Raw genomic sequence first — 26,472 nt, 5'->3', positions numbered from 1 at the left:
CACCCCAAGACGCGCTCAGTACCACCAAAGACTGGAACCTATCATGATATGAGTGTTACTCGACCATAAGAGCAACCCCCATAACAACGATACTTACGAATGACCAGGTAAAGAACGACTCTTCCATATAACCGTAACGCATGATGGGCAACGGCTGGTTATGATTGAGCTGGGCGTGACCTGTTCGCGCACATTCACGAATTACCGGGCCAACTGCATGCCACATCTCACCAAAAGGGCCCGAGAAACCGGTTCCCATTAAAGCCGGATGTTTTTCGCCTGTCACATCGTCTCTGTAAGCCTCGTTGTAGAGCATGGTCAGATCTTCGCCCCAGAATACAGAAGATGGATGAGGGTTGCGCATGACCAGGCAGATAATCTCTCGAAACTGGATGGACCATCTGTTCATAGCTCCTAATGGCGTCTTTGCCCAGTCGATTCTCCTTACGAACTGGAGATGATCCGAGAGAACACCTCTTGGGTGCGGTGCCGTCCAATCAGACACGGAAGCGTTGGGTGTAGATAGGGTTATCGCCGAGATACTCGAAGAGCTATTCTTGTCACGGTCCTTTCCGACAGATACAACGGGAAACTCGGGTTGCTGCACGTCTTTGATAATCTCCCGGGTTGGTATTGCTTCTGCAGAAGCTAAAGCTTTTGCTTCATCGGCAGTCAGATCGTTATGTCCTTCTTTTTCGAGTCGTGGTGCTGATGCACATAACGGATCTCCTTCGGGAACATCTTCGTTTTTGAAGATTGTGTGCGCGCTGATCAGCCGCCAGTTGGGACGAAGCGAAATACCCAACCATAGCAACTTCTCGAACTGTATGGTGATTGGGAAAAGGTCTCGAGAGTCGTTGAATCTGCTATCAATCGTGGCCCATACTCGAAATTCATCATGTGAGGCTCCAACGCCGGCAGAATCGTGATCGCCTGGTGAGGTACCCATTATCTTTTCCAACAGCTGCTCTCGCTCTTTCAGTGCCGCATTGCAGAAAATGGGCTGTATTGGAACTCGGCTTCCCTTTGCGTAATCGTCCATGTTGAGCAAGAACGTAGGTCGATCGTCCAGATCTAACAGTTGCGGAAGAGTACGTGTGTTGAGTATATCAAGAGCGGCACCTTGCCGTTGGGCCTGGCGTAGGGCGGAAGGAGCTGTAGGCAGCGGTAGCTGGAAGAACGAGCTGCCCATTAGTTCTTGGTTTGAAGGATGTCTCAGCCCTGCGCGACGATAAGGCAAGGTACATTAGGAATAGAGTAGGGGTATATATGTAAAGGTAGGGTGTCGTGCTGGCCGTGAATGAATGTAACGAAGTTGTGCGTAAGCTGTGTGGAAGACGCTTTTAGCACATGCTGGTAGCGACGAATCGTACGGACGTCGCTACTAAAACCGAAACGGCCAGGTTAAGATTGGAAGGCACATCATAGATAAGGCGATCATGGAGGTTATGATATCTATACTCTATTGTGACGGGTAGCTTGAGATTATTAGTACCCTACACGAGTTCATTCGCGTGTCGTTTCGCAACTTCTCCAAGCCATCAAGCTTCGTCAGGAAGTATCATCGCCATCGATCCAGACAGTATCAAGCAACATGTTGAGTGCGTGTGCGCGACAGGAGGACACTAGGCGAGGATGGTATCGTCCGGATGGGATGAGGTTGGCATGGGTGTCTCGCGCGGGACTGGCGATTGTGAATCACGTTGGTTGAGTGTGACGTCACGCGTTTGCAGCACCGCCTAGATTGCCAATTTGGCTCCTATACTATCAGTTGTCAAAACGTTGTGCACTTTGATCCAACTTGAGGTTTCTGACAAGATCAATGACGATTGGGTAACTTCTGTTTTCATACTCTCATCATGAATAGGTGCAAATCAACTCCAAACATTTAAGCATATACCACTCTCCTAGGATGTCTCGCGTCTTGACGACGTTGATGTAAATGCGTAGGAGCGCCGAGTAAGTCCGTTCCCTTGCATTGTTCCGCGGCGCAACTAGGCAAATGTGTCCCAAAAGAACGCGTGAGAGTCGACGTGGAAGATCGGGTAGATCGAAATCCGGAACTTTGGTGTGTTTACTGCTCAGCAAGGTAGCGATGACGCAGTCTGGCACAATGAGCTTACAGGCGTCGACATAGCCTTTGCTGGCAAGAAGTCACAGATAACGACACCTGGGACCTTTAGATTACGCCGTAGTGTAGGTCGATTCCCGGGACGCCAGCATGTACCCGCTCAATACCACCGGTGGTTAAGACCGGAAGATTCTGCGGGATGGAAAAGCGCAAACAGTGTCCAGAGCTTCGGGTGTTGGATCGTGCTTCGGCATGTGCATCGGGGAAGCTACCCTAGGTACTGTGATATCCTCAACACCAGAACTTTCCTCTCTGAGTATACTCTCTGTGTCGATTGAAGATGATAGGGTTTCATGGCGTGCAGAACACATCGCCGACATGACGAAGCTGATGCGAGGCTGACAGTTCGGTTGTTTTGGCAAATCTCGGCGTAATTGCGTCCCAATACTCTAGTCCGCTTCTGGACTGCAACCCTATTTGCTTCCCATAGATTTTCTGCCCAAGAGTTCTCCATGCACTCGTTGTCACAACAATGCCTCTTCCTCACAGAATCTACAGTACGATATATCTTCAGCAATATGTGAAAAGATCATTTGCATGAAAAAAAAAGGACTGAAGAGCACGTTTTCCATTAGTTAATCCGAATCCGAAATCATCGGTAAGCGAATTAGCGACATCAGTGGCGCGCAGCTGCCGCATTCGATAGTCTCTGGATCTCAATTTAGTAAAGCAGCTTCGGACCTGCTCAGGGAAGACACCATGATCAGAGACGGTTCTGCACGCTAACACTGCACGTAGCACCAGATCTACAGGACCATGCAGATCGACAAGTACCAAGATGCGCTTCTGCGACTGTCCCATCTGTTCGGCGACGCTAAGGAGGGGACAAGGAGAATAATTCGTGGTAGACTGGAATGCACAGTAAGGATAGCATGACGATCTTGAGCCCCACGACTCGTGCTGTGAGAGGGGTTAAAGACAAGAGACATGTATGCTTATGCTGGTTGACAGGGGCCCTGCAACTTTTCATCCTTTCGGTTGTACTTTCTGCTGGTACTAAGGTTAAGAAACAGCTAATATGCGTCTCTCCGTCCCATCGCTAGCTCTTTTGAGCATTCTCCCAACGTCGCTCGCTGCACCCGCACCCGCACCCGCCCCGGTGGTGGCAGGAATTGCGCCAGTCGCAACACCAGCACCCTCTACTAAGCAGGTCCAAAGTCTGGATGAAAGACAACTGCTGAATAACCTTCTTCCTGGTCTACTTCCCGGCGTAGTCTCTCTCGTTGACAATCTCCTTGGCGATGTGAACAAAGCGGTTGCACAGGGTGATCCCACAAAGGTGTTCAACATCCTCTCGCAGCTTCAACCTACTACACGACCAAAAAACATCGAAGCCGCGGTCGCAAGGCAATCCAAAATCTGGGCGAGCCCAACCACGCGAACAGACTTTTTTGCTGCGGTTGCAACTCAAATAGCTGGCGGTCTGGTGCTTGATGAAACCCTAAATGCCGCTTTGAACGGTGGTCTGCCAGTTGGCGAAAACCGCGTCAACAACAACAACCCACCTACCACTGGTATCTACCCCAAGAAGGATGCTGCTGATGCACCATACACGCTCTCCGAGTCCGCACTACGCCAAGCTATCTTTATCCCGCCCAGCTTCACCTACGGCCAGAAACGTCCTGTGATCTTCGTGCCAGGAACTGGTGCTTATGGAGGCACGAACTTCGCCAACAATCTTAGGAAGCTATTGACAGGCAAGAGTTATGCCGACCCAGTATGGCTCAACATTCCCGGCGCCATGCTCGGCGACGCGCAAACGAATGCCGAATACATTGCCTACGCCATAAACTACATCAGCGCCGTCTCGCGCACCAACGAGCAAAACATTGCTGTTATCTCCTGGTCTCAAGGTGGTCTGGACACACAATGGGTACTGAAGTACTGGCCTTCAACCCGCAAGGTCGTCAAGGACTTCCTTCCTGTCTCTCCGGATTTCAAAGGCACTGTTCTAGCCAACGCCCTGTGCTTGACAACAAACAGCAACCAAGCCCTTGGTCCCTGTGACCCCTCCGTTATCCAGCAAGAGGCTACTTCGGATTTCGTTAGGGCTTTGAGGAGTGGTGGCGGTGACAGCGCATACGTTCCCACCACAACCTTTTACTCTGGTCTCTTCGACGAAATCGTCGAGCCTCAACAAGGTACCGGCGCCTCCGCCTTCATCAACGATGCGCGTAACGTTGGTGTCTCCAACAATGAAGTACAACGCGTTTGTGTTGGGCAGCTAGGCGGCTCCTTCTACGGTCATGCCGGTGTTCTGTTCAATCCTCTGACTTACGCATTGATTGTTGATGCGCTTCAGAATGACGGACCAGGTAGCTTGGAGCGCATTAACGTCAAGAGCGTTTGCAACAGCTACGCCGCCCCTGGCCTTGATCTCGATGATGTTTTGGCTACCAGCGGCCTGATCCCTGTGGCTGGCGTATTGTTGTTAGCATACCAGCAGAAGTCACTGACGGAGCCTAAGTTGAGGGCTTATGCCAGGTAGTCGGCATGCACAGATAGTCATGACAATATCGTAATCAGTAATGTATTTTGTAATTCGATCCATCGATTCGTTCAGCTACTCTTTGCATGTAAGTCTCTGAACACGTGCTTTTCTCCATCGTTCGTCAGTGTCAGAGCCAACCTTATTTATGTGACAACTACACCTCATAGAAAAATTGTTCAAAGCACCCCTAGACTCCAATAATCAGGTAACAGGCATCGTGAAATACAGCAAACCAAGGTATGAGCCAGTGTAGTGCATGAAGATCAACCAGTCCAGCTCATGTGCCTTTTACGACCTCACCTCATTTCTCTTTTCGCTTGGGAGCCAGTGTAGGAACCATGAAAACCCTATGAGACTGCGGAGAACGAAACGAACTCGTGATACTCGAGTACTCTGGGTGAGACGCGAAGCCTCCAACTCCTGGCGTGTTCGTGTATGCACTCTGACGAGTCCGATAGATCGGGGCCGGAACGATTATCGCTTGTTGGTATGATGGCTTGATCATGTTCTCTGCATTTCTCTTGCTCTTATCCATTCTGTATTCACCTGCCGCAACTGCCTTCGCTGCGGCCGCCTGTTCTGCAGCTGACTTGATGAGGATCTTCTGTACCTGTGTGATCGCGTTGGGGTTCATGGCCTTCTCAGCTCTTTCTAGTTCCAAAAGTTTCGCTATCTTTTCCTCTCGCGAGAGTTTCTTGAAAGCTGCCATGGCTGTTACGCGTTGGGCTGGGTCGGAGAAGTCTGGTAGGCCTGCAGGCGTGAGTGTCTTGAAGGTAGATTTGGCAATGCCGGCGGGCCTGGTGAAGGCCGGGAGACCAGGACTGATCATGTCGCGACGTGTGGACGTAGACCCAGGCTGCGCGGGCATAGGTCGAGATTCTATGGGGACAGGGTGTTGCTGGATATTCTGTATCGGAGGGTGGAACGGAGATCCTGGTGACTGAAGATAACCCGGTTGCGGGAGAAGATTCTGGGTGGGCTGAACCGTCTCGTACATCTGTGCTGTGAAGATTGGCGCTCGCGGCGGATGCTGAGTCGGCATAGCAGTTTGCTGCAGTCCTAGATGCCGTGCGTACCTGGAAGCATGTTGCTGTTGAAAAGTGGAATTCGGTACGTTTATAGCATCATCCTGATGATATCCTTGTGGAACACCCTGAGAGCCGAGAACTAGATGTTGTGTTCCATGTTCCTGCTGCCGTTTGGGTAACTGTGCCAGTTTTATAGCAATGTATGCCTCAATCTCTTGGTTCTGATATTGATAGTATCGCAACTCGGAAAGGGTTAGAGTCCCTGAGAGCCCAGTACCGGTGAACTGACCCGGCGATGCATAGAGTAAACGAGGGTCAATGAGGTGATACACTGATGGCAGTTTTGTTGGTATCCCCAAAGTTAGAGGTGCTGGCTGGTGAGCAGCGGCTGGGACGAAATAACTTGGTACTGCTGATCGCTTCTGGTCCTGCATTGTTGGAGTAATTGTAAGCCTTACAAGTGGCTAAGCCATTCAGCTTGGCGACAGCAACTGTTACGAGGTCTGTAAGTGGTGTGTAGAGTGTGGCGAGGACCGGAGCAAATAGGAACCGAAGTACATGATATAAGGTGCTGGCTTGACCACGACTCCGTGAGTGCTTAAGTGAAAGTGCATTGAACTCTGTAGCATGCTGATTTCTCGAGGTGAATGATAACTATTGGAATAGGTATAGTGAGCAAGAAAGATGACGAATACTCCACGATTCACCTTTTATACGTGATAAACGTGTTGTATTCATCCAGTGCTCTATCTCTTGGGTTGATCATAAGGCTTAGTATTGTGTGATTTCTTCCCAATTATAATTCACGTCATCTGACGGATACTCCGATAACATTGCCTCCATAGCTTCGTGAACGGCCGCTTTCCGGTACTGGCGTAACAAAAGAGCAGTCGCGTCCTCAGGTACGCGTGAGTGACGCGAAGAGCTGTTACCTAAACGATGACGTAGGTAATCACCATCATGATTCCCTCCATTCTGTCTCGCCGCCATCAACCGCACACCTCACCCATCTCACATGCGCACCTATTGATGCATTCATTCTGGCTTCTAGCATACTGTAGGTTTTTGCTAGGGGTCACTGACGCCACAATCATGTCACGTCTCTGCACGCATTCGCCTTGATTGAAGACTTTCTACCGAAAGCCATTACTGGTACACCAACCTGAACTAAGGTTATCCCCTAGCCAATACTGAAGCGCGAAGATTTTGTCCAAACCGCTTTGTTCGTGTTGGCTTTTGTCGTGCATCCTCTCGTGCTGACATTTCAGCCCCCAAGGCGTAGATACGCAGCAGTACGGCGCAGCGCTTTCATGGACGCCCAACTATGCGCACATAAGCATCTTCTTCCATGCATACTGGAGATCGATCGAACCGTTCGACAAGAACCGGGCCGCTTGGGTATTTATCATGGCTTGGTCACACGGCGCTGTAAGACTGCGGCGTAAGCGGCGGTGCACACTCGTCTTACATCTACTTGATAGCTTCCAGAGACCATTGAATGCATCAAGAACTTAGTTATTCGCTCAGGGCTGTCTCGACTTGGAAAAACCCACAAGTCCATGTAAGCGACAAAGAATGTCACGTTTCATTACTACTTCCCACAACAGCAGAAGATGGCGCAGCTCTCGCCCAGCGACCGGCAACCCCAGCCTTGGCTCTCCATGGTCAGGCTCGGGGATCATCCATCGAATTGGAAGTACTGCAACATGGTGGCGTTGAGAGACAATGGATGACAGCGTGCGGCGAAGTCGATATTTACATTTTATCCAGCCAGTGCGATAAAGAAGCAGTACTACATTGGCAGTGCCGTATCTCTTGGCCATAAGAGGAGGACGAAGTCGGAAGTGATTTGATATTCGGCTGCAGCTTATGTTGGGCTATTCAGGTCTTCAATGGGATCATGTAGTACCAAAACGGGAAGATCGACTGCTTCCTTTGGTGCCTGCAGCGAAGCGGTAAGGGCGTCAAGTGTAGCAAACGGATCGCGTACTAAAGAGCCAGTTCGTCGCTGCCGAGTTGGCTGTTCTTAGTCTTCACTATATCAATACCACACTTTCCTTCACTATCGACCGGCAACTCCAACTCTTTTAACTCTTCTGCCCTGAACCGCACTTTCGAAAGATCCTTCACTTCTTTGTAAAAACGCCGATCCCCTTATCCCCTCAACATCAAGGCAAAATGAAGTTCGCTCTCCTCGTCAGCACGGTGGTCTATACTGCCATCGTTCTTGCCGCTCCTGGAGCTGTATGGCTTCCCCAGCCCCGTTGCCAAACGCTCGACTAACACGATATCACCAGGTCTCCCTCAACCGTTCTTTCAAGACCATCTCGATGCGCGATGACAACAATGTCGAGGGTACTGTGCAGATTGCCTGTGTTGAGTGTCCGTGTGCAGTAAGTCTTCCTTCGTTCGCATTTCTCTCTCAGCGAAGGTGGATCAATGATCCTGGGTATGGAAAAGTAGTTCCGGGGCTGATGACTTTACTAGGGCTTCACTGGCGACTGTCAATGCGTCAACAATGGTTGTTGTTGTGATATGACCAATCCCGCACAGCCGCCTGCAGGCGGCTGGTAGACGGCTTAAATCACAGTGAGGACGCTCAAGACACGGGAGCTGAAGCTCTCGAATGCCTCTTTCCGTCCATGAATAATGTTTTTCGGCTGGCGTTTTCGGCTACTGGACTATGTGGGGAAGCCGCATGTACTGGATGCTTCAAACTCATTCTTGCCAATGACATTGAGATAAATCCTGAGGTGTCGGGATCAGTGACGAGCCTTGAAGAGTTTATCTTATACCTTTAGACTAGCTCAATGTACCTCTCTTCTCAAAAGGCTCCTCCATCACCTCAGTCAACCCGTCACTTTCCTCTTCCTTCCTTCCTTCCTTCCTTCCTTCCTTCCTTTCTTCATCATTTCGTCTATGCCTTAGGTAGCATCCCTATCCCCATCCTTATGCTCAGTCTTGACTTTAGTATCATCGACCTACTTCTTTGTATTCTTCTCCGCTCTCTCACCTGTTTCTCTACTCGGACCTGCCTCGCCATTCTCATTGCTATCTACCTCGTCCTCCATAGTTCTCAATACCATAAGCACGGCAATCGTAAAATCCCCTCCCTGATCCGCCAGGATCTCGCAGAACTCAGCATCACTCCCTTCGCTCACCTGCTCCATCGCTGTCACGCCTTCATCCAAGTCTCGATTCCTCATCCACAATGCCTCATAATAAGTCTGTGTAAATGCCTTATTATCATTTGCTCGATCCATTGCTTGAATTAGCAAGTCTGTTTTCTCGATAGCATTGGACCACGTTCCGTCATCAAATTCGGTCTGCGTGATTGCAGAGCCATATGCGACCTTCATCGTCGGGATCAGAGAGATTGTGATCCACGCAGGTGTGATACTTGGAGTGCGAAGCCTGGGGAGAACTTGCGCGAGCTTGGGAGGGATGGAATTTGTAAAAGAGGTCGCATCTGAATGCGAAGAGACTGCGTGCTCGTAAAACCGAGTTCTGGGTGATTTGTTCATGGTTATGTTACGCAAGACTGAGATCGGAGCCGGTTGTCGCGAAACGATGAGGATGACGTACCTATCTTTGAAAATAACAGCTTGCTACTCTACAAAAACGGTGGTCACGCGTGGCTACGGGATTTGGTCGTAGAATCAAATCACACTTGCTGGACGACGGAAGACTGCCCGATGAGATTGCTGATGGGTACTGTCATCTTAATCACGTCATGACCGCGAACAAAGTGGACTTCCAATATAGTACTATCTTCTTGATTGTGCCTTGTACGCTGTCCCTACCTTGTTGTGTATTGAAAAATACTGCTGCACGATTCTAGTGTCTTCCAACCACTCATCGACACACAGGTTCATCCCTTCACTCTTATACCCAAGATACCAGCAAGAACGCGCCCAGCGTCGGTTCGGCCAGATTGTATAACGAGACAGTCCGCCTAGGCATGATGAGGCCACAAGCAGTTCCTTCTGCAGCAGCCGAATTTAACACACCTGCAGGCGCCGAAGAAGCTCTTGAAGAATGCTTGTCAGCTATGCGCACTATTATTCGCACTGCTATCATGCCTTCAGAGTGCCGGCGGTTGCGGGGTCGTCGATGTCGATGCTGCTGTCGGTCTCGATGAAGGAGCACTTGAGGGATACCTTTGAAGGGTTGCAATAAGTACGAAAGTACAGACACAATAATGGCGCATGAAGTTTCGACTTACAGCTCCAGGAGTTGCCATGATGACGGTTCCAAAAAAGAAAGCGGCAACGAAGGGAGTGACCCTCATGCTTGCAACTTTGTTATTGGTTGATGATTGAGGTTGCTTGTCTGGGCTCGATAAACTAGTTGTAGTGATTGTAGCGATTGTTTTATAGAAGCGTAAGTAAAGCAGAGAAGTTACGTAATCACGGTTTGAGGATATCTGTACTATATGCGATTGCGGCCCCTCCAGCGCAAAAATTCTGAAGAGCGAGTTTGAGCATGGAATTTTGCAGTTTCCTCGAGATCATCCCAGTACTCCGCTTGCTAGGCGAAAGATTAATGTGCTCATGGGGTGATGGAGGGCAGTGGACCGTTGGTGGTACGCTACCTGTGTATTATCAACATATTTGATTGCAAGCATCAAGTTTGAAGCACAGTGACATTCTCCTGAATAAACGCCTTATGCAGTTGGTATTTTCTGGTTTTCTTTGGTTGCGTATGCACCCGGCTGGGGACCAACTTTGAGGACACTGACCGGGACGCTTCATCGGTCACTGTGGCTTCCAAGCTCTTAGTTATAAAACTGTTTGCTTTTAAGTGCTGTAGTTGAATAATTGCTTCTTGATCTGAGAATCAAATACTTTGAGTATGCCGTCCAATTCGAAGCGTATGAGACTGATGAAAGACAACCAAGACGACGGTGCAGCCGACTCATACCAAGATCATCTGAATGGTAGTCAAAAGCCAGAAGGGATGTAATGAGAGATCACATTAACTACACTGTACGAATGGGATGACATGAAGAATGATGTAACATGATAAGAATAAGACGGTTGAGATGCTGTCTTCAAGACCGGACGGATCAAGCAGATGCTGAGATGAATACGTTCAATTGACGATGTCTCGCATTTTTACAGGAAGATGCACATCGCTAGTACCAGTGTGGAAGTCACAAACACCCCTGTGAAAGTAGAACGACCTACGCTTCAAGTACATGGTTCGTGCTTGTCGGCGTATCCAGGTCTGGGAAATGCAGTGAGTCGTGGCAGGCTGCGGCGAGAAGATTTTTGAGGACGAGGACGGTGATTTGCGATAGTCTGCAAACAAGCTCTGTGTGCAAGTTAACCACACCTTCAATAAGAGTCGACTTAGCTGCGACGTCGAATCTAGCAGAAGGCTAAGAGGGTTGTAGTTCGCAACTGCCAACGCGCGCCGCGTGCACGGATCCAGCCCTGGAGCCCCATGTCGTCACCAAAATATCGTCTATCATCGCATCCTCTGTTCACTCAGGCTTGATGGACTCGCTGAGCAACGCGCCTCGCGAACAAACTCAAAGGTCGTCTGACTGCAGCATTGGAAGAATAGCGCTCCAGAGCCCCACACCTGGCAGCTTCACGTCGACGTCATCATGCCGAAACCGCGACGCGCAACTTGATGCTCAACAACGTGTCGGAGACGGCCGGGAATACGTAGCGCCTTTGACATGAGGTTGCGATAGATCTTACGACTAACCCGTAACCTTTACTGACATCGTATGCCTCCCTGGTACAAATCGCCAACAGTCGTGCAAGCGCTGCCGGCAACCCATCGATTACCTAACCGCATCTCTCGAGCCTCGCGCATTAGTTGCAGCCAGTATAGCACAAATATGTCGTCTGATACAAAGCAACAAAAGAATGCCAAATTTGGGCATCTGCCTCTGTCCACATCTGGACCACAGGAGACCACACTGACTGTACGACATGCACGCTCGCTGAAGCAGCCACTAGACTAACCCATTTTCCAGGGCAATGCACTCCTACGAACCCCATACTTCAACAAGGGTTCAGCCTTTACGAAGGAAGAGCGCGATACCTTTAAGCTTCATGGCCATCTCCCCACCAACATCCAGACCCTCGACGAGCAGGTCAAGCGCGCATACGCCCAGTACACGTCCCGACCAAACGACCTTGCGAAGAACACCTTCATGACGAGCCTGAAGGAGCAGAATGAGGTGTTGTACTATAGAGTATGCCACGGTTGAAGGTGTTGGTCATGACATGGCTGACGGCTGCGCAGCTCATCCTCGATCACCTCAAGGAAATGTTCTCTGTTATTTACACTCCCACCGAAGGCGAAGCGATAGCCGACTACTCCAAGATCTTCCGACGGCCTGAGGGTTGCTTCCTCAACATCGACGATGCAGACCGCGTAGAGGACGATATAAAACAATGGGGCAATCCCGAAGATATCGACCTGATAGTCGTGAGCGACGGACAGCAGATACTGGGCATTGGCGATCAGGGCGTAGGAGCCATCCTGATCAGCGTAGCCAAGCTCGTCATATACACGCTATGCGCTGGCATACATCCTTCGCGGACGCTGCCTGTAGTCCTTGATTGTGGCACCGATGTGAGTAGGGAAACCCTGACTCAACGGCGCGTTCTGACCATCCTAGAACAAAGATCTCATCAACGACGAGCTATACCTGGGCATGCGAAAAGAGCGGGTGTATGGCGACAAATACGATGACTTCGTCGAGAAGTTCGTAAGGGCTGCAAAGAAGCATTACCCTAAAGCATACATCCACTTCGAGGATTTTGGTCTAAACAACGCACGAAGGATCCTAGATAAGTACACACCTGAGATTGCATGTTTTAACGACGACGTACAAGGGACCGGCTGTGTAACGCTCGCAGCCATCATGGCAGCTTTTAAAGTGAGCGGAACTAAATGGGAAGAAGCTCGGTTTGTTATGTTTGGTTCGGGATCAGCGGGTACAGGAATTGCAGACCAGATTCAAGATGCTATCACCCAAAACACTGGAAAGTCAAAAGAAGAAGCTGGACGCCAGATTTGGTATGCTACTCTACACCTCGAGCCAGCTAGCTCACGCTAACTTCAATCCAGGTGCGTTGATAAGCCTGGTCTCCTCTTACAGGGCAAGAAAGATCAGCTTACTCCCGCTCAACTTCCCTATGCACGAGACGACAAGGAGTGGGAAGGCAAAGAGCACGGCGACCTGCTGTCTGTCGTCAAAGAAGTGAAGCCACACGTGCTCATTGGTACCTCGACCAAGCCTGGATCCTTCTCGGAAGACGTCGTTCGAGAAATGGCAAAACATGTCGAACGCCCGGTCATCTTTCCACTATCAAACCCAACCAAGCTCCACGAAGCCAAGCCGCAAGACCTGTATGACTGGACCGATGGCAAAGCGCTGGTTGCGACAGGTTCGCCGTTCCCGCCGGTCAAGCACAATGGCAAGGAGTACGATATCTGTGAGTTTGTTGATACTACCTCGATGATCGTATTACTGACGACTACAAGCTGAATGCAACAACTCGGTAACATTCCCTGGCATCGGCCTCGGTGCAGTCCTCTCTCGAACCCGCCTTATGACACCCGCCCTCCTTGTTGCAGCTGTTCAAGCTCTCGCCTCGGCAGCTCCCGTCCTCAACAACCGTGGAGCCGGTCTCCTTCCAGATGTCGAAGACGTACGCGAGATTAGCGTTCAAATAGCGAGGAGCGTAATCAAGAAGGCTGTAGAGGATGATTTGGCCCAAGAGAAGGACATACCGAGCGACGATGCAGAGTTGGAAGAGTGGATCAGAGAGCAGATGTGGGAAGCAGAATACCGTCCGCTGAAATTGGTTGAGCACAGCAACGCAACTGCGCATGCAAGGGGAGAAGCAGGCACGGCGAGTGGGCAGAGGGAGGCAAAGCATTAAAGTTGACAGCACTGTGACGCATACAGCTCCGGTCTGGTCGTCCATAACTATATACCTCATTCTACCTCGCCTTCTTCATCTTCCTTTCACTCAATCATGACATCGAAGCACGTACTGTACTTGTTTTCGCCACCGAAACTCCATACCCAGATCATCATATGTCGTCCCTTCTCCATACATTCTGGCCTGACAAGGAGCGTTAGTATAAGACTCATATATGAGCCCCTTCCTCTCTTTCCAACACGACACCAAAGAAGGAAGACTTACATATGTAGCGTCTGCCAATTTCCCTTGTCGTGAAGGTCTCCCGGACCCCACCCCGGCGCTGTCACTTTCGTATCCGACGGGTATGCAAAACTCTCCTCACTGAACCCATTTCTTTGCACAAGGTTCTCCTCGGTCAATTCTTTCACATCTACAATCTCTTTCTCTTTGCTGCCAGCCCAGTACACGGAGACATTTCCTGGGTTACCCATTTCGACACCGCCAAAGTTACCACGACTATGCCCGTTGCCGCCGAACATGAGGGTTATGGAAGACCCAGCTGCGGCGGTCGTCATGGGGGCGGGTGCAGTGTGCGTGGGCGGTTTGTGGCCGGGTTCCTGAGGGATAGTCGGGGTCAAGTATTGCAGGGGGCTTCGTTGACTAGGGTGGCAGGCGTGCGTATCGGATCTTGAGGCTGCGGCAGGGAGGTCCCATAGATCTGTAGGTGGTCAGTGGGAATACAGCGGATATTAGGAATGGGAACATACGCACACTCAAGCCCTTCATCCTGCCAATTGCCCGGATTCTGCTTTCCGCGCGGCCAGCCGTGGCAGAGGTTCGCGAACCACGGTCCGCTGTGTGCGAGTCAGTTATACCGTTTTATTTTATTCATGCATGTGGTCGTTTGGAGAGTACACACAGCGGGTCAACCTCTCTAGGCGGTGTTTCAGCCGCTGCTGCTGCCATGTCGGCTTTTATACCGGTGTTGTCGTGCTTGGTGCAGTGCAACCATGAGTGTGCTAATGCTGTCGTAAACAGTGTTGTAGTTGTAGCTAGACTAATCAGCTTCATGTCTTTCGTTTCTTGAAGGGATGGAATAGCCTGGCTGTGTTGAAATTGTTGGAAGAAAGAAGACTCGATACCATGTAGATGCTAGGCTCATCTTTTAGTAATCAAGTTCAGCTTCACAATGAGCGCTCAGTGAACTAGAGGCTGTGAATTGTGAATATGGTATCGATAAGAATATCCGAATATCATGTCCTCAATATACCTTTGTTCGAACCAATCTCCTTCAAATGCCATGTTGATAATCACACATTCCACCCATTGACGCCAAACTCCTAGTGACAGAAAAGCCCTTCATGTACTTTCAGGAAATCTTCCTCATATCTTCTTGCCTAACTTCCCTTAAACAAACCTCAGCCTTGGTTAAAACTGCACTGTGTTCAGGTCCTCATGTTCCAACCTTGTATCATGCATGGTCCCAGTGACCATCGCTGTCTGTCTGCCTAACCATATCGAAACCTGACTGAAGAGCACTACCCACTTCGAAACAGCCCACTTCACATCATACGAAGTAATCCCGCTCATGCACGCAGCCCAGTCCCAATAGAAGCGCAAAACGTTCGTGATGTAGGCATCTACGCTCATTTCCTCTCCTGTCACAAATTCGTATGTGCGTCCTATGACAAATATGATAATCCGAGATGTGATTTGGTAAAACATGGTTCGAAGAATAAACATAGTCCAGTTTTCGAAAACTCGCGGTATTATGTCTTCGAAAGCTTCGCGAAACGTACGTTGGGGTTGGTAAGTTGATTCGCAAAATGTGGTATGTAATCGTTGTCTCTTGTGTCAGAAGCCTATTGCGTCCGTGGCGCGGGGAAACCATGTTGAGGGCGAGAAGAATCTCAACCCGGGGAAGGTGACGGCGACTGGGTGCAAGATTCCTGAGGTCTTGTATTGATCGACAGGCTCACCGGGAACTACTGAAACAATGGAGGATCGGCGGTAGAGAGCTTCGGAATCGTTATTGTACGTAATATCATCAGATTTTGGCTTTGCTGGTACGACCAGCATATGGATGGAAGGGATTGCGAAGGTGAAGGCGAGGAGGAAGGGTAGGCGAACGGCGACCTCAAAGAGGAACATGTACAAAACTGCGGCTACTATAACATGCAGCTGGTATGTTGTGAGCAAAGAACATATGGGAGTGCTTGTTACAACGGGTATGTCTTACTGAATACGATTTCACGAACCGGAGCAGGGTTTGTTGACTATCTTCGAATGTATTCTCCAGCTGCGACATCGAGCTTGCAGATTCGCCCTCATTCCATCTACTCCGGTTGGTACTTGCAGTGATCCGGCCCCAGGAATCGTCTTTCTCGTAGTACCAAGGCTGATCCAAGAATGTGAGGTCCTGGGAACCATTGATGCTTTCCAGTTTTCGCGGGCTTCGATGCACCTGACTGCGCATATAGTGATTTGATGCCACCGACATGGTTCCTAGGTGATCACGGCGTTCGTGTTACTGACTTTCAAATTGAAAAAATTCGTTCAAGTATGAAGCCTAAGTGTGGTTGTGATTGTGATGTTTGAAGTGGAGCAACAAGTGAACAAAGAATGACATTTAGAGGTCTCCGCATATAGCACGTAGCACATGACAATGCGAGGTTGTGACAATAGAATAAAGACAGGTTCTTTGAGATTTTGAGAAGCTGAAATTCGAGTTTGGTACCAATAGCGAGAGCAAGTGGAGGCGTATACATAATATGTACCCTATGTTGGCAATTCTCATATGGTGTTGGTAAAGAACACGATTAAGAGTTTCGGAAAAGGAAGACGCGCCCTGCTTAGACTGGGGGTGTATAGAGGAGAGCGGATGCGAAGGTACTGAGAGTGGTGAGAATTCTATAGTATTACTGGTATCGTTCGCCACCGTTTGCTGTGCCGTGTTGCAATATACACAGTCATCGCGATTAAACGCTTTCCCGCGCCTTAGTCTCCCAAATCAGAAACTGTACATTATGTTCGTGATCCTCGTCGTTATAGTAGTGACCACTAATAGCATGATCCAACAACTCCCTCACGAAATGATCGTCTTGTCGTCTTATGAATTTACAGAACTCCTCGTACTCTCTTCCCAGTGCAAACTGGATAAAGCATTCGTTCATGACGAAATGAGTGGCCTGCGCAATGTTCTCAATGTCTTTCATAGATGGGTTGACGACAGAAGATAAGAACGACGAAATTGCTGCAGCCATCGCGGAGCCATCCAGGGATGCTAGGTAGACAAAAACTGTGGTTATGCCACGCTCCCCGAACGATGATCGTATCCGGTCTTCGCGGTCTTGACTGGTTCGGATTTCGGCCAGTACAATGAGAGTCCTGTTCCCCAGGCGTTCAGCATCGATGTGATATGCGCTTTTCTTGTTGCACTGCGGACCGTCCCGTGTCTTTGCATTCATCCCCGCCACATGGAAGTCGATTTTGAGTACCGGAGTCGCATTATTCGCGATCAGATGCCGATTGAGGTAAGCGACGAAGTGATTCCGCAGCCTATGGGTGGCCGTGGGGACCTTTTCGGATAAGACGGCAACTGCGAAGTCGTCTGTAGGGTTGGAAATGGTGGGAATGAAGGCTCGAGCTAGGTCCGTGCCCAAGCGATGCGCTAGTCGGTCGTCGCCAAATAAGTAGCGTTGGTATTCTTTGAGGGAAAATGGAAATGCCACCTCGTCGCTGCCGACGATGTTGTGCAGTGAGAAGACATCCTGGACCATTGAGACTCGAGAGGCCTTCGGACCCTAGAAGTTGAAATTTCGTGGGTCAAAGAGAGTGCGCGAGCATTTGAGGTCCGCTTGCCGTATAGCTAGCGGCGACCACCGTCTGGATTTCGACCTGCCAAGAACGGGGCTGTGTAAATGTCACTCTTCTCGAAACCGCCCGTCGTTCACTTAAATCCCGCACAACACGTCATTTACCAATTCCTCCGGATGTTCCTGGGTTCATGGTAGGTTCGAGGCACGTGTTGATGCCCGGGGCACTACAGATCTTCGCTGCCGACTGAAGCCTCCAGAGGCAAACGCCGCATCATGCCGCGTGTCGCTTTTGCCTTTTCACATGTCGCCGGTTGGAACTCGTCTGCAGCGTCAAGGGCGCTTTCTACGCTATGGAACGGAAGCGAAAGCGACAGTCATCAAGGAGCGGTGTCTCCGAGCGCTAGACGACGATGAGATCTCAGGAAGCGTCGTCGGAACAAGCACCGGCAAATCGAACAGGCTTTTAAGTGTGGATGAGCGTTAGAAAGAAGGGGACAGAAGACGACGGACATAATATCTGGCACAGTATTGCATGTTGTACATATGCCATGGCCAATCACCACTCAATAAGCAAGTGCGCTAAAGCTTATTCCAAGGACACGATGCTTGGCGAACACTCAACGTGTATGCTGCTCAGCCTTACAGACGGAGCGTATCCCACGCATCGATTGCGAACTGGTAATAGCTCTAGTTTCTTCAACTACAAACAGCACCATTACTGAAAAGAGTAACCTGTCCCTCTGAGAGACTTCAGGCAACTCCCTTCACCTCCGTCCGCCGGTCGCGTGCTGTAGTCCCCCTAGATTCGAGGGATATAAGCCCTCGGAACTACCAGACGAAGAGATTTCGAACGGCCTCATGTAGGCTTTTCTACCAACGTGGGGGCATCAACGTGACCTTAGAGGCATCCCCTGTGATTCGACTAGGATCGGACTTTGGGTTCACAGGGTCTATTTTGTCAAAAGACATATCGAACCACTTTCGGGAAGCAATGGGCGCCATGTTGCCCAACTTGTCACTGCCGAAGCTGGGGTAATCTGTGCGAGAGGTGGCCCACAGGCGGTAGAGGAGAGCCCCACCAAGTGGGTTCTGGAGCGCAATAGCGAGAACTTGTAGAGTCAAGCACGATGTGCGACAACAGGACTATGTCATGATACCTAATCCCAGAGACGATGATATCGGATGGAGAACGACTGTTGCGAGTGCTCAGGTGAAGTAGTACGCTTCTAGCTTCCTGAATCGCGTGTGGGTCGCATACGACACTAAAGTGTAGGCGAGCGTGAGCACAATGGTAGTCCCACACCCCTCTTTGCAGATGAGTACCTATGAGTTTGATCAGATCGAGATAAACTAGACCTGATAATTGCATGCAGCCGCCGTCATCGAAAGCCAACATGCACGTCTCAACATCCGATGTGCCCTTCCAATGTGTGGCGATCTATTTGCTATTGATGATTACTTGAGATCTTTGTGGAGCGACGTGCGCTTGCTTGCAGTACGAATAGTAGCTCTCAGTCATGCCGGTAAACGAGTCACGGGTTAGGACTGTTGTGACGCGCTCGAGAATACGGAGGACGACAGTACATATATATAATCATTGTAGAGGGCTGGCGACCAGGATCTACCGGAAGGAAATGTGAAGAGTGGCAATGGCCGCTATTACTGCGGGCTTGTCAGCGATCTATAAGTATCATGACCTCTGACGGAAACATGTGCGTGCGAATAGTACGCTACCCTCGATCCACATGCTATGAACTGCTGTTTCTACAGAACGGCGCATAGAAAACAGTTGGAAAGAACCCTATCGTACTTAACGGCGATGCTATGGGTACAGTACTCGGACGCTGGCAGTACTATCAGACGTTGGTGACGTCACGCCACCAAGAGCCTTAATTTCGCTTGGTTATAACGACATGTGTATTGAATAAAGGCTGCGGACATCTAGGGTACCTAAATTGTGGTACACGAACCATGAGACAAAGGTTGTACTGCTGAAACAGCCATAAGTGGTCACGCTACGAAGTATGCTGGGACATGGCTGAGCGGAACCGCGGTGTGCCAAGCACCGGAACCGGCCTGCTCACGGCTTCCAGCATTTGAAGTCACACGCGTACACGCTACTCATACAATACGCGTCATTATCTTCACCACTACGCATCTCGTTCGAGATCGACCCTGTCCGTGTTGTCCACGATCAATCATGGATTTTCCTATCTAAATTCGCAACCATTGCCACCCTCACAATATCTATAGTTCATCTACTCAATAGCGACGCGAACCGAAATGGAGCCCTTCGTTGTTTGCGCAACGATCAAGTCGTGGTCATACGAGATGTCCTCCTTCACGGTATCGACGAGTTTCGCCCTCGGAAGAACGTTGAGAGCCATGTACGCGCCCATGATGTACAGCTCACAGTACGCCAACTGCTCACCAATGCAGCTGCGGCTTCCTTTTCCAAACGCGATCAGTTTCTTCTGTAGCGCATAGTTTTGCGATCCGTCCTCCAACAACCAACGTTCGGGAAGGAACTCATCAGGGTCAGGGAAAAGCTCTCGGTTCCAATGATTGATCATGGATGTCATGCCAATGGGTGTGCCTCTCGGAACAACCCAGTCAGATTTGCCGTCCGCCGATACGTAGTGCAAGTCTTCCTCGCGTGCGATCCTGGCCGACCGGTGGGATACACCGGGCATCATACGCAGACACTCTTGCAGAATAGCCCAGAAGTACGGCACCTTCTCTAATTCGATCCATTTGAGCGTCTGCGTGTTGATACCAGCGGCAGAGAGATCAGACATGAGTCTCTTGTAGATTTCTGGCTTTGCCAATGTCCAGTACGTGAACACAGTCAGTATAGCCTACGGTTACTGTCAGCCCTAAAAATCAAGGTTGGGGTTTACCTGTTACTTACCGCAGTAGTTTCGGTACCCGCAAGCAAAAAGTTGAAACCTTCACCGTTGTAGCGGTACTTCTCCTCCTCGGACATGGTCTTGTCCTTGCCCATGACTTCAGCGAAAACACGTCCGTTCTCTGGGTTCTTCAGAGCCTGGCCAATATACTCGGGAATCGTCACATTCATGACTCGCATGACAGCCTTGATGTCTTCACCAAGATAATCGGCCATGAACGGTAAGACCTGCGCCATCTTCCGGCCCAAGGCATTGTGGCGCATCATATACGCGCTCTTGAAGAATGACTTGACCCAGGTTGCGAAGTTTGGTTCCCAGCCCTCCTGCGCGACGAAGCCCATGGGCTCACCGAATGCGTACTGCGAAATGACGTCGGCAGTATAGCAGTTGAACGCTTCTTTAACATCGAAAGCGCTCTTTCCAGCAGAAGCGAGCATCTTGTTTGCCGTCATCATGGCAAACTCGTGTACCTCGCCCTCCAGCTTCAACATCTGTTGGCGCGAGAAGAACTTGCTCAGTGGCGCCTTGCGCGCGCGGTGCAGGTCATGGTCCACTGTCGAAAATCCAGTTACTGAAACAGGTCCGGCTCCACCAGTGTTCAATTGATGCTGCCACTTATCGCGTACACGACCGGGGCCAGCATATATCTCGTCCGTGAAGGCAGGATCGGAGCAGTGTAGTTCGTCTGGATTTATGCGTACCATGGGACCGTATTGCTCATGCATGCGGGCGATGACTTTTCCATAGCGTCCTCCGAGCCACCAGTCGTAGTAAGCTTCGTAGAGGTAGGACGCCGCTGCGATCTTTGGGCCTGGAAATCGGGCGAGTGGATGGAAGGGCGATATGTTGTAAATTGCAATAGTGACTCTATAGCCTATCCAGAGCACAACAAGCCATACCACGATGGCGAAGGGGAAGACTGACTTGGAGCCTTGGGAAAGGCCCGAATGATCGTCCATGTTGGGAGTATTGAGCAGTTCCAGGACGACGCACAACTACACAAGGGAGAACGTAATTGCATGGCATCGTTTCAGCGAGGGCAATGGTATATACCAATAGAGTGTCTCTAGTGGACTGATACCTCAACAGGGCTGATCCTTTCTCTTTCTGATTGCTGGCTTTTGCAGTACATCCGCACTTGGCGATAAAACGGGCGTCGAGTGTCGAATGCCGAAAATGCCCCGTATCGACCCCACTGGGTTTTCATTTAGGAGTGGCATCATTGGTGCCCTAAGACCCTGGAGGATCATAGCGCCACGTGGAAAGGGAGTTAACATGCTAAAGTGGAGATGCACGCCCTCTGCGCGAGTCTTCGCGGGGATGATGTCCTTTTGAGTTAAGCAAATTTGCGACTCAAAACTCTTCGCTATCAGCCCCATGGTCTTATGTCGAAAACGACTTCGTCGATAAGCACGCAACAATGGTGCGCCTTGCTGATAAGAGATCAGGGAACCTGAGGCAGGGCTGTCCGCAAGATCGGAAAATTTGCATATTTATTTTAGAAGACATACTCGCCAGGCCTGCCACTACTGGCAGAATGCGATTCGAGTCAAGAACGAACCTGGCCTAACACTGTGGAGACGAACATGAGGTCTTCATCCGTCATGCTGCCGATGACCCTCGAGACGGAGAGTTGCGGCTGTCATACGGCAAGCGGATGAGGCGCCCGGCCGGCAGTGACCCTTGGCGCTGTGGGTCACATCCTGGGCTAGACCGTTTCACCGCCGGCAGCACATTACCGTGGGTTACTATTCCCTTTCAAGCCTCATGCTTGTATTTCCGTTAAGGCTTAAGCTGCATGAGTGCGCGAGAGTTATGGCGCTTCATTACGATCGTCGTCTCGCGTAGTTTGAAATATCTGCATGCGTATCCGGGGGAACTCGAACACATATCCGAAAGGGATAGTTCAGGTGTTCGGCCAACGTTTGTGGTAATGATCCTTTCAGGCCTCCACTATTTGACGTTGACAGACAGGGGACTGATTTCGGTCCGCTAGCCTAGGCCCGCTAGCCCAACGGGTATACGATCATTGACGAAAGTCAAGAGGAGTCTTGAGGGAAGACAGGAGAGCATGGCATGGATCAGGTTTTATGAACACTCTGTCGCCCCGACTCATCACCCCGTCGTCTCTTCTTCGTTCCTTCGTTAACACCAGTTCTCACGGCGGGATCCACTCTTTTAGTACTTTGTTCATTACTTTGCATCTCTGTGGCGTCGACTGCGTGTGTGGCTTGCAGAGAGCAAGATGGGCGAGATGGTGGAAACGATCAACATACCGATAGCCAGGAGCGGCCGTGACTCGATGATAGCGATGTCGTGTCTATGGCTGCTCTTTGCAACAACTGTTTTCTTTCGGTTTCGCGGTCGCATGCGGGGACCTGGATTAGCACTGGACGATATCTTCGCAGGCGTTGCGCTGGTACGTAGTGCACTATCTTCATATTGTAATATCTGAGCTCACACACGTTGAAGGTCTTATCGACAAGTACCATCGGTCTGAACGCTGTGGGTAAGACTTGGTTCTCCACCGAAGTTATGAACATGGAGTTGACATGCAGACAGTCTTCACGATCGGAGTTGGCTATGACCTTGACCCCAACAATGCTGAGATGTTTCCCAAGCGTAAGTCTGTTCTAGACGCTGTCGCACCCTGAGGAGGTGGACCAACTGACTAATTCGACAGTGATGAACAACCTGCCTGTCATCATGCAGATAACGTTTGCCTTCACTTTGATCTACATCTGGTGTCTCGCAGCTCTCAAGCTCTCACAACTTGCCCTATATCACCGCGTTTTCCAACTCCAACTGCGTCTCCCGGTCTACATCGTCGGCGGCATAGTCGTCGCCTGGGCTATTGTCTTCAACTTCGTCTTCATATTCCTCTGCGACCCTATCTCTCAACAATGGACCATCAAACGAGTTGGACACTGCATGGATCAGATATTGCTGCTCAAGTGTCTGATCTTGTCAAACATGGTCACCGACCTCATGATTGTGGTAATTCCGATTCGCTGCGTATGGCAGTTGCAAATGCGAAAGACGGAAAAGTTTGCTGTGTTGGCATGTTTCGGCTTGGGTCTGGCCTGTGTTTTCATCAGTATCGCACGATTCATCCTCATCTACACCATTGGTGAGTCTTTTCTACATGCATAGCCAAGCCGGGCAAGATGGCTGACATTGTGCAGATCTCATCGGCAACCTCACGGGTACATCAGGTACAACCTTTATGCTTTGCACCGTCGAGCTCATGCTCGCTGGTCTCTGCATCAACATTCCCATGTTGCGCCCATTCTACCTCCAGTGGCGCCAAAAGTATAAGAGCTCATCAATGAGCAACAGCGGTCGACTCAGTGCGATCAAGAGGTCGAACACTGGTGGAATGGGATCGCAGCAAGCGAGACCGGGACACTATACCCAGTGGATGGAGTTGGTGAGTCTAATGCGACGAGCACAAGACGGTTGACAAAGCTAATTGAATTGAACGCAGCATGACAAAGATCAGACAAACATCACCGTTACGGGCGACGACGCAAGTTCCGAACGAAAACTCACCTCAGAACCACTGCCGTTCGATGCCATCCAGGTTTCCAAAGACTTTAAGATCACCCGAACTTGAACCACTAGACGCGCTAGTATCGCCATACCTCAGATCAGAATAGGTACTTAGGACTTGGACGCGTCTCAAAGAAGAGACGGAGCCGCTCTTGTAAGACTTGGTTCGATGCTCAGTTATGAGCCATGATAATCGCCCGTCATGGGTTCGGAGGCCACACCCCCTACCTCAGGCTGCTCTTCGCTGTCAGGTACTGCAGAGAACGATACTTAGTGCCTGTGAGCCCCCAGCGAGACAATCACGAGCACTTCCAGCAGGAGATAAGGCGAATACACTTGTACGATGATATGAAGGCTAGCAATGCAAAAGATGAGAACGTAAAAATGTGAACACTGCCTGTACTGATACCCAGGCAGCAAATTGGAATGTGTATATAATGCTGTGAAACACACAGTCGATACCTCACGCTCATCATGCGGGCCCTTTCGCGGCAATGCACGTTGGCAGATCGTTCATCCGAAGTTTTGACCGACAGGACCCATCATGGTTCGCGCGTGAAGACCACAGGATCGTCACGTTCACGCGGCCCACGATGATGCGCGGTCAACCGAAAAATCCCTTAGGTCAATCTCCCGGCCCTCACCCTCCGCAAAAACACCGATAATCGGTCCTACGAAATCTTTATCACTAAGGTCCATAGTGGATACTTTTCCTATCTCTTTAAATTCTCTACTTTCTGTGGCATATGATAGCGTGTAATCCATCTCTGAATACTCGATCACGAGTTGCAGAGTTTGGAATGCATCCTTTAGTTCAACGTGCTCGTGGTTGTCGATACCCTTTGCTTTATTTAAGACGTGAAGTCTGACAGTGGAAGAGGACGAGTCAGAACACGTAGTGTATGACAAGGAGAGGAAGCGGTGTTCGTCTTTGTATACTGCTAACCCTGCAGTAATTGTCTTCGAGTTGAGCGTGGGAGGTAGAAGGGTGACGCTGCTTCTTCCTTTCAATTGCCGCTGACGTTTACCAACAAACGACGGCGATGCATGTGCAGATGTTAAATCGTCCAGTGAAGCCGTGAGCGTAATTTGCCGTTCTGCCATCTTGTAGTGAGATAGCACAGGATCGTGGATGTATAGGAAGTCAACTCCAGGTGCGGCGGTGAGTCTTTTTGACGAATTCGGTACAACAGCCAGGTTTTCGATTTGCATTTTCGCGCGATCGAATGTGAGCCAGCCATCATCACTCCATGTACCTTTCACAAGGAATGTTTCGCGTCCAAGTCCGTATAGGTCGGGAGCGCCCATCCTGATCCCCAAACAAACACCCCACCATTGCCCTTCTTTGTCTTCGAATGCCTCGCAGTGGCCCGTACACTGCACATACTCTTCGGTACCTGCAGCGCTCAATATCGGGTTCTTGGGTGATGCCTCCCACGGGCCTTCAAGACTATGGCTCCGCGCCATTGTGACGCTATGTCCTTCATGTGTTCCTCCCTCCGCAATCATCAAGTAGTAGAACCCGTTTTGGAAATATACATGCGGACCTTCAGGATAGATGCCACCGGTACCATGCCAGAGTTCCTTTTCCTCGCTTAGCTTCTTGCCTGTATTGACGTCGATTTCAAAAAGTGTAATTCTAGTTTCCGGACCTGGAGATTTTGAACCACAAAGATATGCTTTTCCGGTATTAGGGTCGAAGAAAAGACTTGGATCGATTCCGTAGAAGTCGAAATAAACGGGGTCACTCCATTTGCTTGCGTGGATGTCTGTAGTGAAGATGATGAAGTTCTGCAGGGAGCTCTCTTTGCCGTCTTTCCCGTGATTTACTACATTTGTGCAGACAATGTAGAAGGTGCCGTTGTGGTACCTTATCGTTGGTGCGTATAGACCACCTGTAGCGTAGAGGTGATCATTGTTGCCAAGGTCGTGGATCAAAGTAGAGGACTTGGAGAAGTTGAGTTGTTCAGGCCTGTTGATGGCGTTGCCGATTTGATGCCAGTGGATGAGATCCTGCGATGTATAGATTGGGAGGCCGGGGAAGAGATGGAACGTCGAGTTGACGAGGAAGTATGTGCCATCGACGAGGATAAGCGAAGGGTCTGGAGCGAACCCTCCAACGATGGGGTTAATAGTCGGACTGCTATTCATGTTGATGGTGGCGCTATGATCAGAAATCTGAACCAAGATAACTCTCCAGGAAGATGTATCGTAGACTACTCTGGGTGCGTTTTTGATAGTCACAGGGTTGGTACACTGAATAAATGCCCACCGGGTAAATGAGAACAGTGCGTGGGAGATTCTTGGCCTTGCTGCACTGACTTTTTCAGTACCATCTGACGCCTCGGTTCAGGGACGCATATCACAATCCTCTGAACACGGAAGTTCATCGACGATGGCAGCAGTAGCTACACATGTGCGTTACCAGACAGTTCCTCCTTTATATAGATCATTCTATCGTGTACCGAATTCCCCGGTACAATCGCCTTGCTTGAGGGCTCATTTCCACCTAGTGAACGTGATCGACATGTCGCAGTGAAAGGGTCCAAGTACCCGGATGGATTGGCAGCCCCAGCACATACACCAGTGTATTGCAAGGTCTGCTGAGTCCCGAATCCGTGGTGTCTAGACACGCTCCTTGGTAA

The 26,472-nt window shown here is 50.1% G+C and overlaps 11 protein-coding genes across 11 annotated transcripts; 3 read left to right on the top strand and 8 right to left on the bottom strand.

Moving 5' to 3' along the window:
* Nucleotides 1-55: 55 nt before the first annotated feature.
* Nucleotides 56-1,192, bottom strand: ALTATR162_LOCUS6078 (uncharacterized protein; the record flags this gene model as incomplete). Its single annotated transcript, XM_043313699.1, has 1 exon — nucleotides 56-1,192. The coding sequence occupies one exon, from the start codon at nucleotides 1,190-1,192 to the stop codon at nucleotides 56-58; it is 1,137 nt and encodes a 378-aa protein (XP_043169634.1).
* A 1,957-nt stretch (nucleotides 1,193-3,149) lies between these two features.
* ALTATR162_LOCUS6077 (uncharacterized protein) lies at nucleotides 3,150-4,619 on the top strand (the record flags this gene model as incomplete). The annotated part of the gene is made up of 1 exon (XM_043313698.1): nucleotides 3,150-4,619. One exon carries the CDS (start codon nucleotides 3,150-3,152, stop codon nucleotides 4,617-4,619), a length of 1,470 nt encoding a protein of 489 aa, XP_043169633.1.
* Nucleotides 4,620-4,923: 304 nt separating this feature from the next.
* ALTATR162_LOCUS6076 (uncharacterized protein) lies at nucleotides 4,924-6,084 on the bottom strand (the record flags this gene model as incomplete). The annotated part of the gene is made up of 1 exon (XM_043313697.1): nucleotides 4,924-6,084. The coding sequence occupies one exon, from the start codon at nucleotides 6,082-6,084 to the stop codon at nucleotides 4,924-4,926; it is 1,161 nt and encodes a 386-aa protein (XP_043169632.1).
* A 2,547-nt stretch (nucleotides 6,085-8,631) lies between these two features.
* ALTATR162_LOCUS6075 (uncharacterized protein) lies at nucleotides 8,632-9,174 on the bottom strand (the record flags this gene model as incomplete). Its single annotated transcript, XM_043313696.1, has 1 exon — nucleotides 8,632-9,174. The coding sequence occupies one exon, from the start codon at nucleotides 9,172-9,174 to the stop codon at nucleotides 8,632-8,634; it is 543 nt and encodes a 180-aa protein (XP_043169631.1).
* Nucleotides 9,175-11,504: 2,330 nt separating this feature from the next.
* Nucleotides 11,505-13,563, top strand: ALTATR162_LOCUS6074 (uncharacterized protein; the record flags this gene model as incomplete). Its single annotated transcript, XM_043313695.1, has 6 exons — nucleotides 11,505-11,591; nucleotides 11,643-11,864; nucleotides 11,915-12,247; nucleotides 12,294-12,694; nucleotides 12,746-13,113; nucleotides 13,163-13,563. 6 exons carry the CDS (start codon nucleotides 11,505-11,507, stop codon nucleotides 13,561-13,563), a joined length of 1,812 nt encoding a protein of 603 aa, XP_043169630.1.
* Nucleotides 13,564-13,649: 86 nt separating this feature from the next.
* Nucleotides 13,650-14,514, bottom strand: ALTATR162_LOCUS6073 (uncharacterized protein; the record flags this gene model as incomplete). Its single annotated transcript, XM_043313694.1, has 4 exons — nucleotides 13,650-13,749; nucleotides 13,831-14,266; nucleotides 14,320-14,402; nucleotides 14,468-14,514. The coding sequence occupies 4 exons, from the start codon at nucleotides 14,512-14,514 to the stop codon at nucleotides 13,650-13,652; spliced, it is 666 nt and encodes a 221-aa protein (XP_043169629.1).
* Nucleotides 14,515-15,402: 888 nt separating this feature from the next.
* Nucleotides 15,403-16,048, bottom strand: ALTATR162_LOCUS6072 (uncharacterized protein; the record flags this gene model as incomplete). The annotated part of the gene is made up of 2 exons (XM_043313693.1): nucleotides 15,403-15,729; nucleotides 15,788-16,048. The coding sequence occupies 2 exons, from the start codon at nucleotides 16,046-16,048 to the stop codon at nucleotides 15,403-15,405; spliced, it is 588 nt and encodes a 195-aa protein (XP_043169628.1).
* Nucleotides 16,049-16,526: 478 nt separating this feature from the next.
* On the bottom strand, nucleotides 16,527-17,327 carry ALTATR162_LOCUS6071 (uncharacterized protein; the record flags this gene model as incomplete). The annotated part of the gene is made up of 1 exon (XM_043313692.1): nucleotides 16,527-17,327. The coding sequence occupies one exon, from the start codon at nucleotides 17,325-17,327 to the stop codon at nucleotides 16,527-16,529; it is 801 nt and encodes a 266-aa protein (XP_043169627.1).
* A 2,297-nt stretch (nucleotides 17,328-19,624) lies between these two features.
* ALTATR162_LOCUS6070 (uncharacterized protein) lies at nucleotides 19,625-21,234 on the bottom strand (the record flags this gene model as incomplete). Its single annotated transcript, XM_043313691.1, has 2 exons — nucleotides 19,625-20,224; nucleotides 20,278-21,234. 2 exons carry the CDS (start codon nucleotides 21,232-21,234, stop codon nucleotides 19,625-19,627), a joined length of 1,557 nt encoding a protein of 518 aa, XP_043169626.1.
* Nucleotides 21,235-22,827: 1,593 nt separating this feature from the next.
* On the top strand, nucleotides 22,828-23,891 carry ALTATR162_LOCUS6069 (uncharacterized protein; the record flags this gene model as incomplete). The annotated part of the gene is made up of 4 exons (XM_043313690.1): nucleotides 22,828-22,897; nucleotides 22,959-23,405; nucleotides 23,461-23,705; nucleotides 23,763-23,891. 4 exons carry the CDS (start codon nucleotides 22,828-22,830, stop codon nucleotides 23,889-23,891), a joined length of 891 nt encoding a protein of 296 aa, XP_043169625.1.
* Nucleotides 23,892-24,406: 515 nt separating this feature from the next.
* Nucleotides 24,407-25,978, bottom strand: ALTATR162_LOCUS6068 (uncharacterized protein; the record flags this gene model as incomplete). Its single annotated transcript, XM_043313689.1, has 1 exon — nucleotides 24,407-25,978. One exon carries the CDS (start codon nucleotides 25,976-25,978, stop codon nucleotides 24,407-24,409), a length of 1,572 nt encoding a protein of 523 aa, XP_043169624.1.
* Nucleotides 25,979-26,472: the final 494 nt, after the last annotated feature.

Source organism: Alternaria atra, assembly GCF_907166805.1.
Source record: "Alternaria atra isolate CS162 genome assembly, contig: 25, whole genome shotgun sequence".
In the NCBI taxonomy this organism is placed as follows: Eukaryota; Fungi; Ascomycota; class Dothideomycetes; order Pleosporales; family Pleosporaceae; genus Alternaria; species Alternaria atra.
Note: the sequence above shows the minus strand (reverse complement) of the source record. Positions and strands in the feature narration are given on the sequence as shown.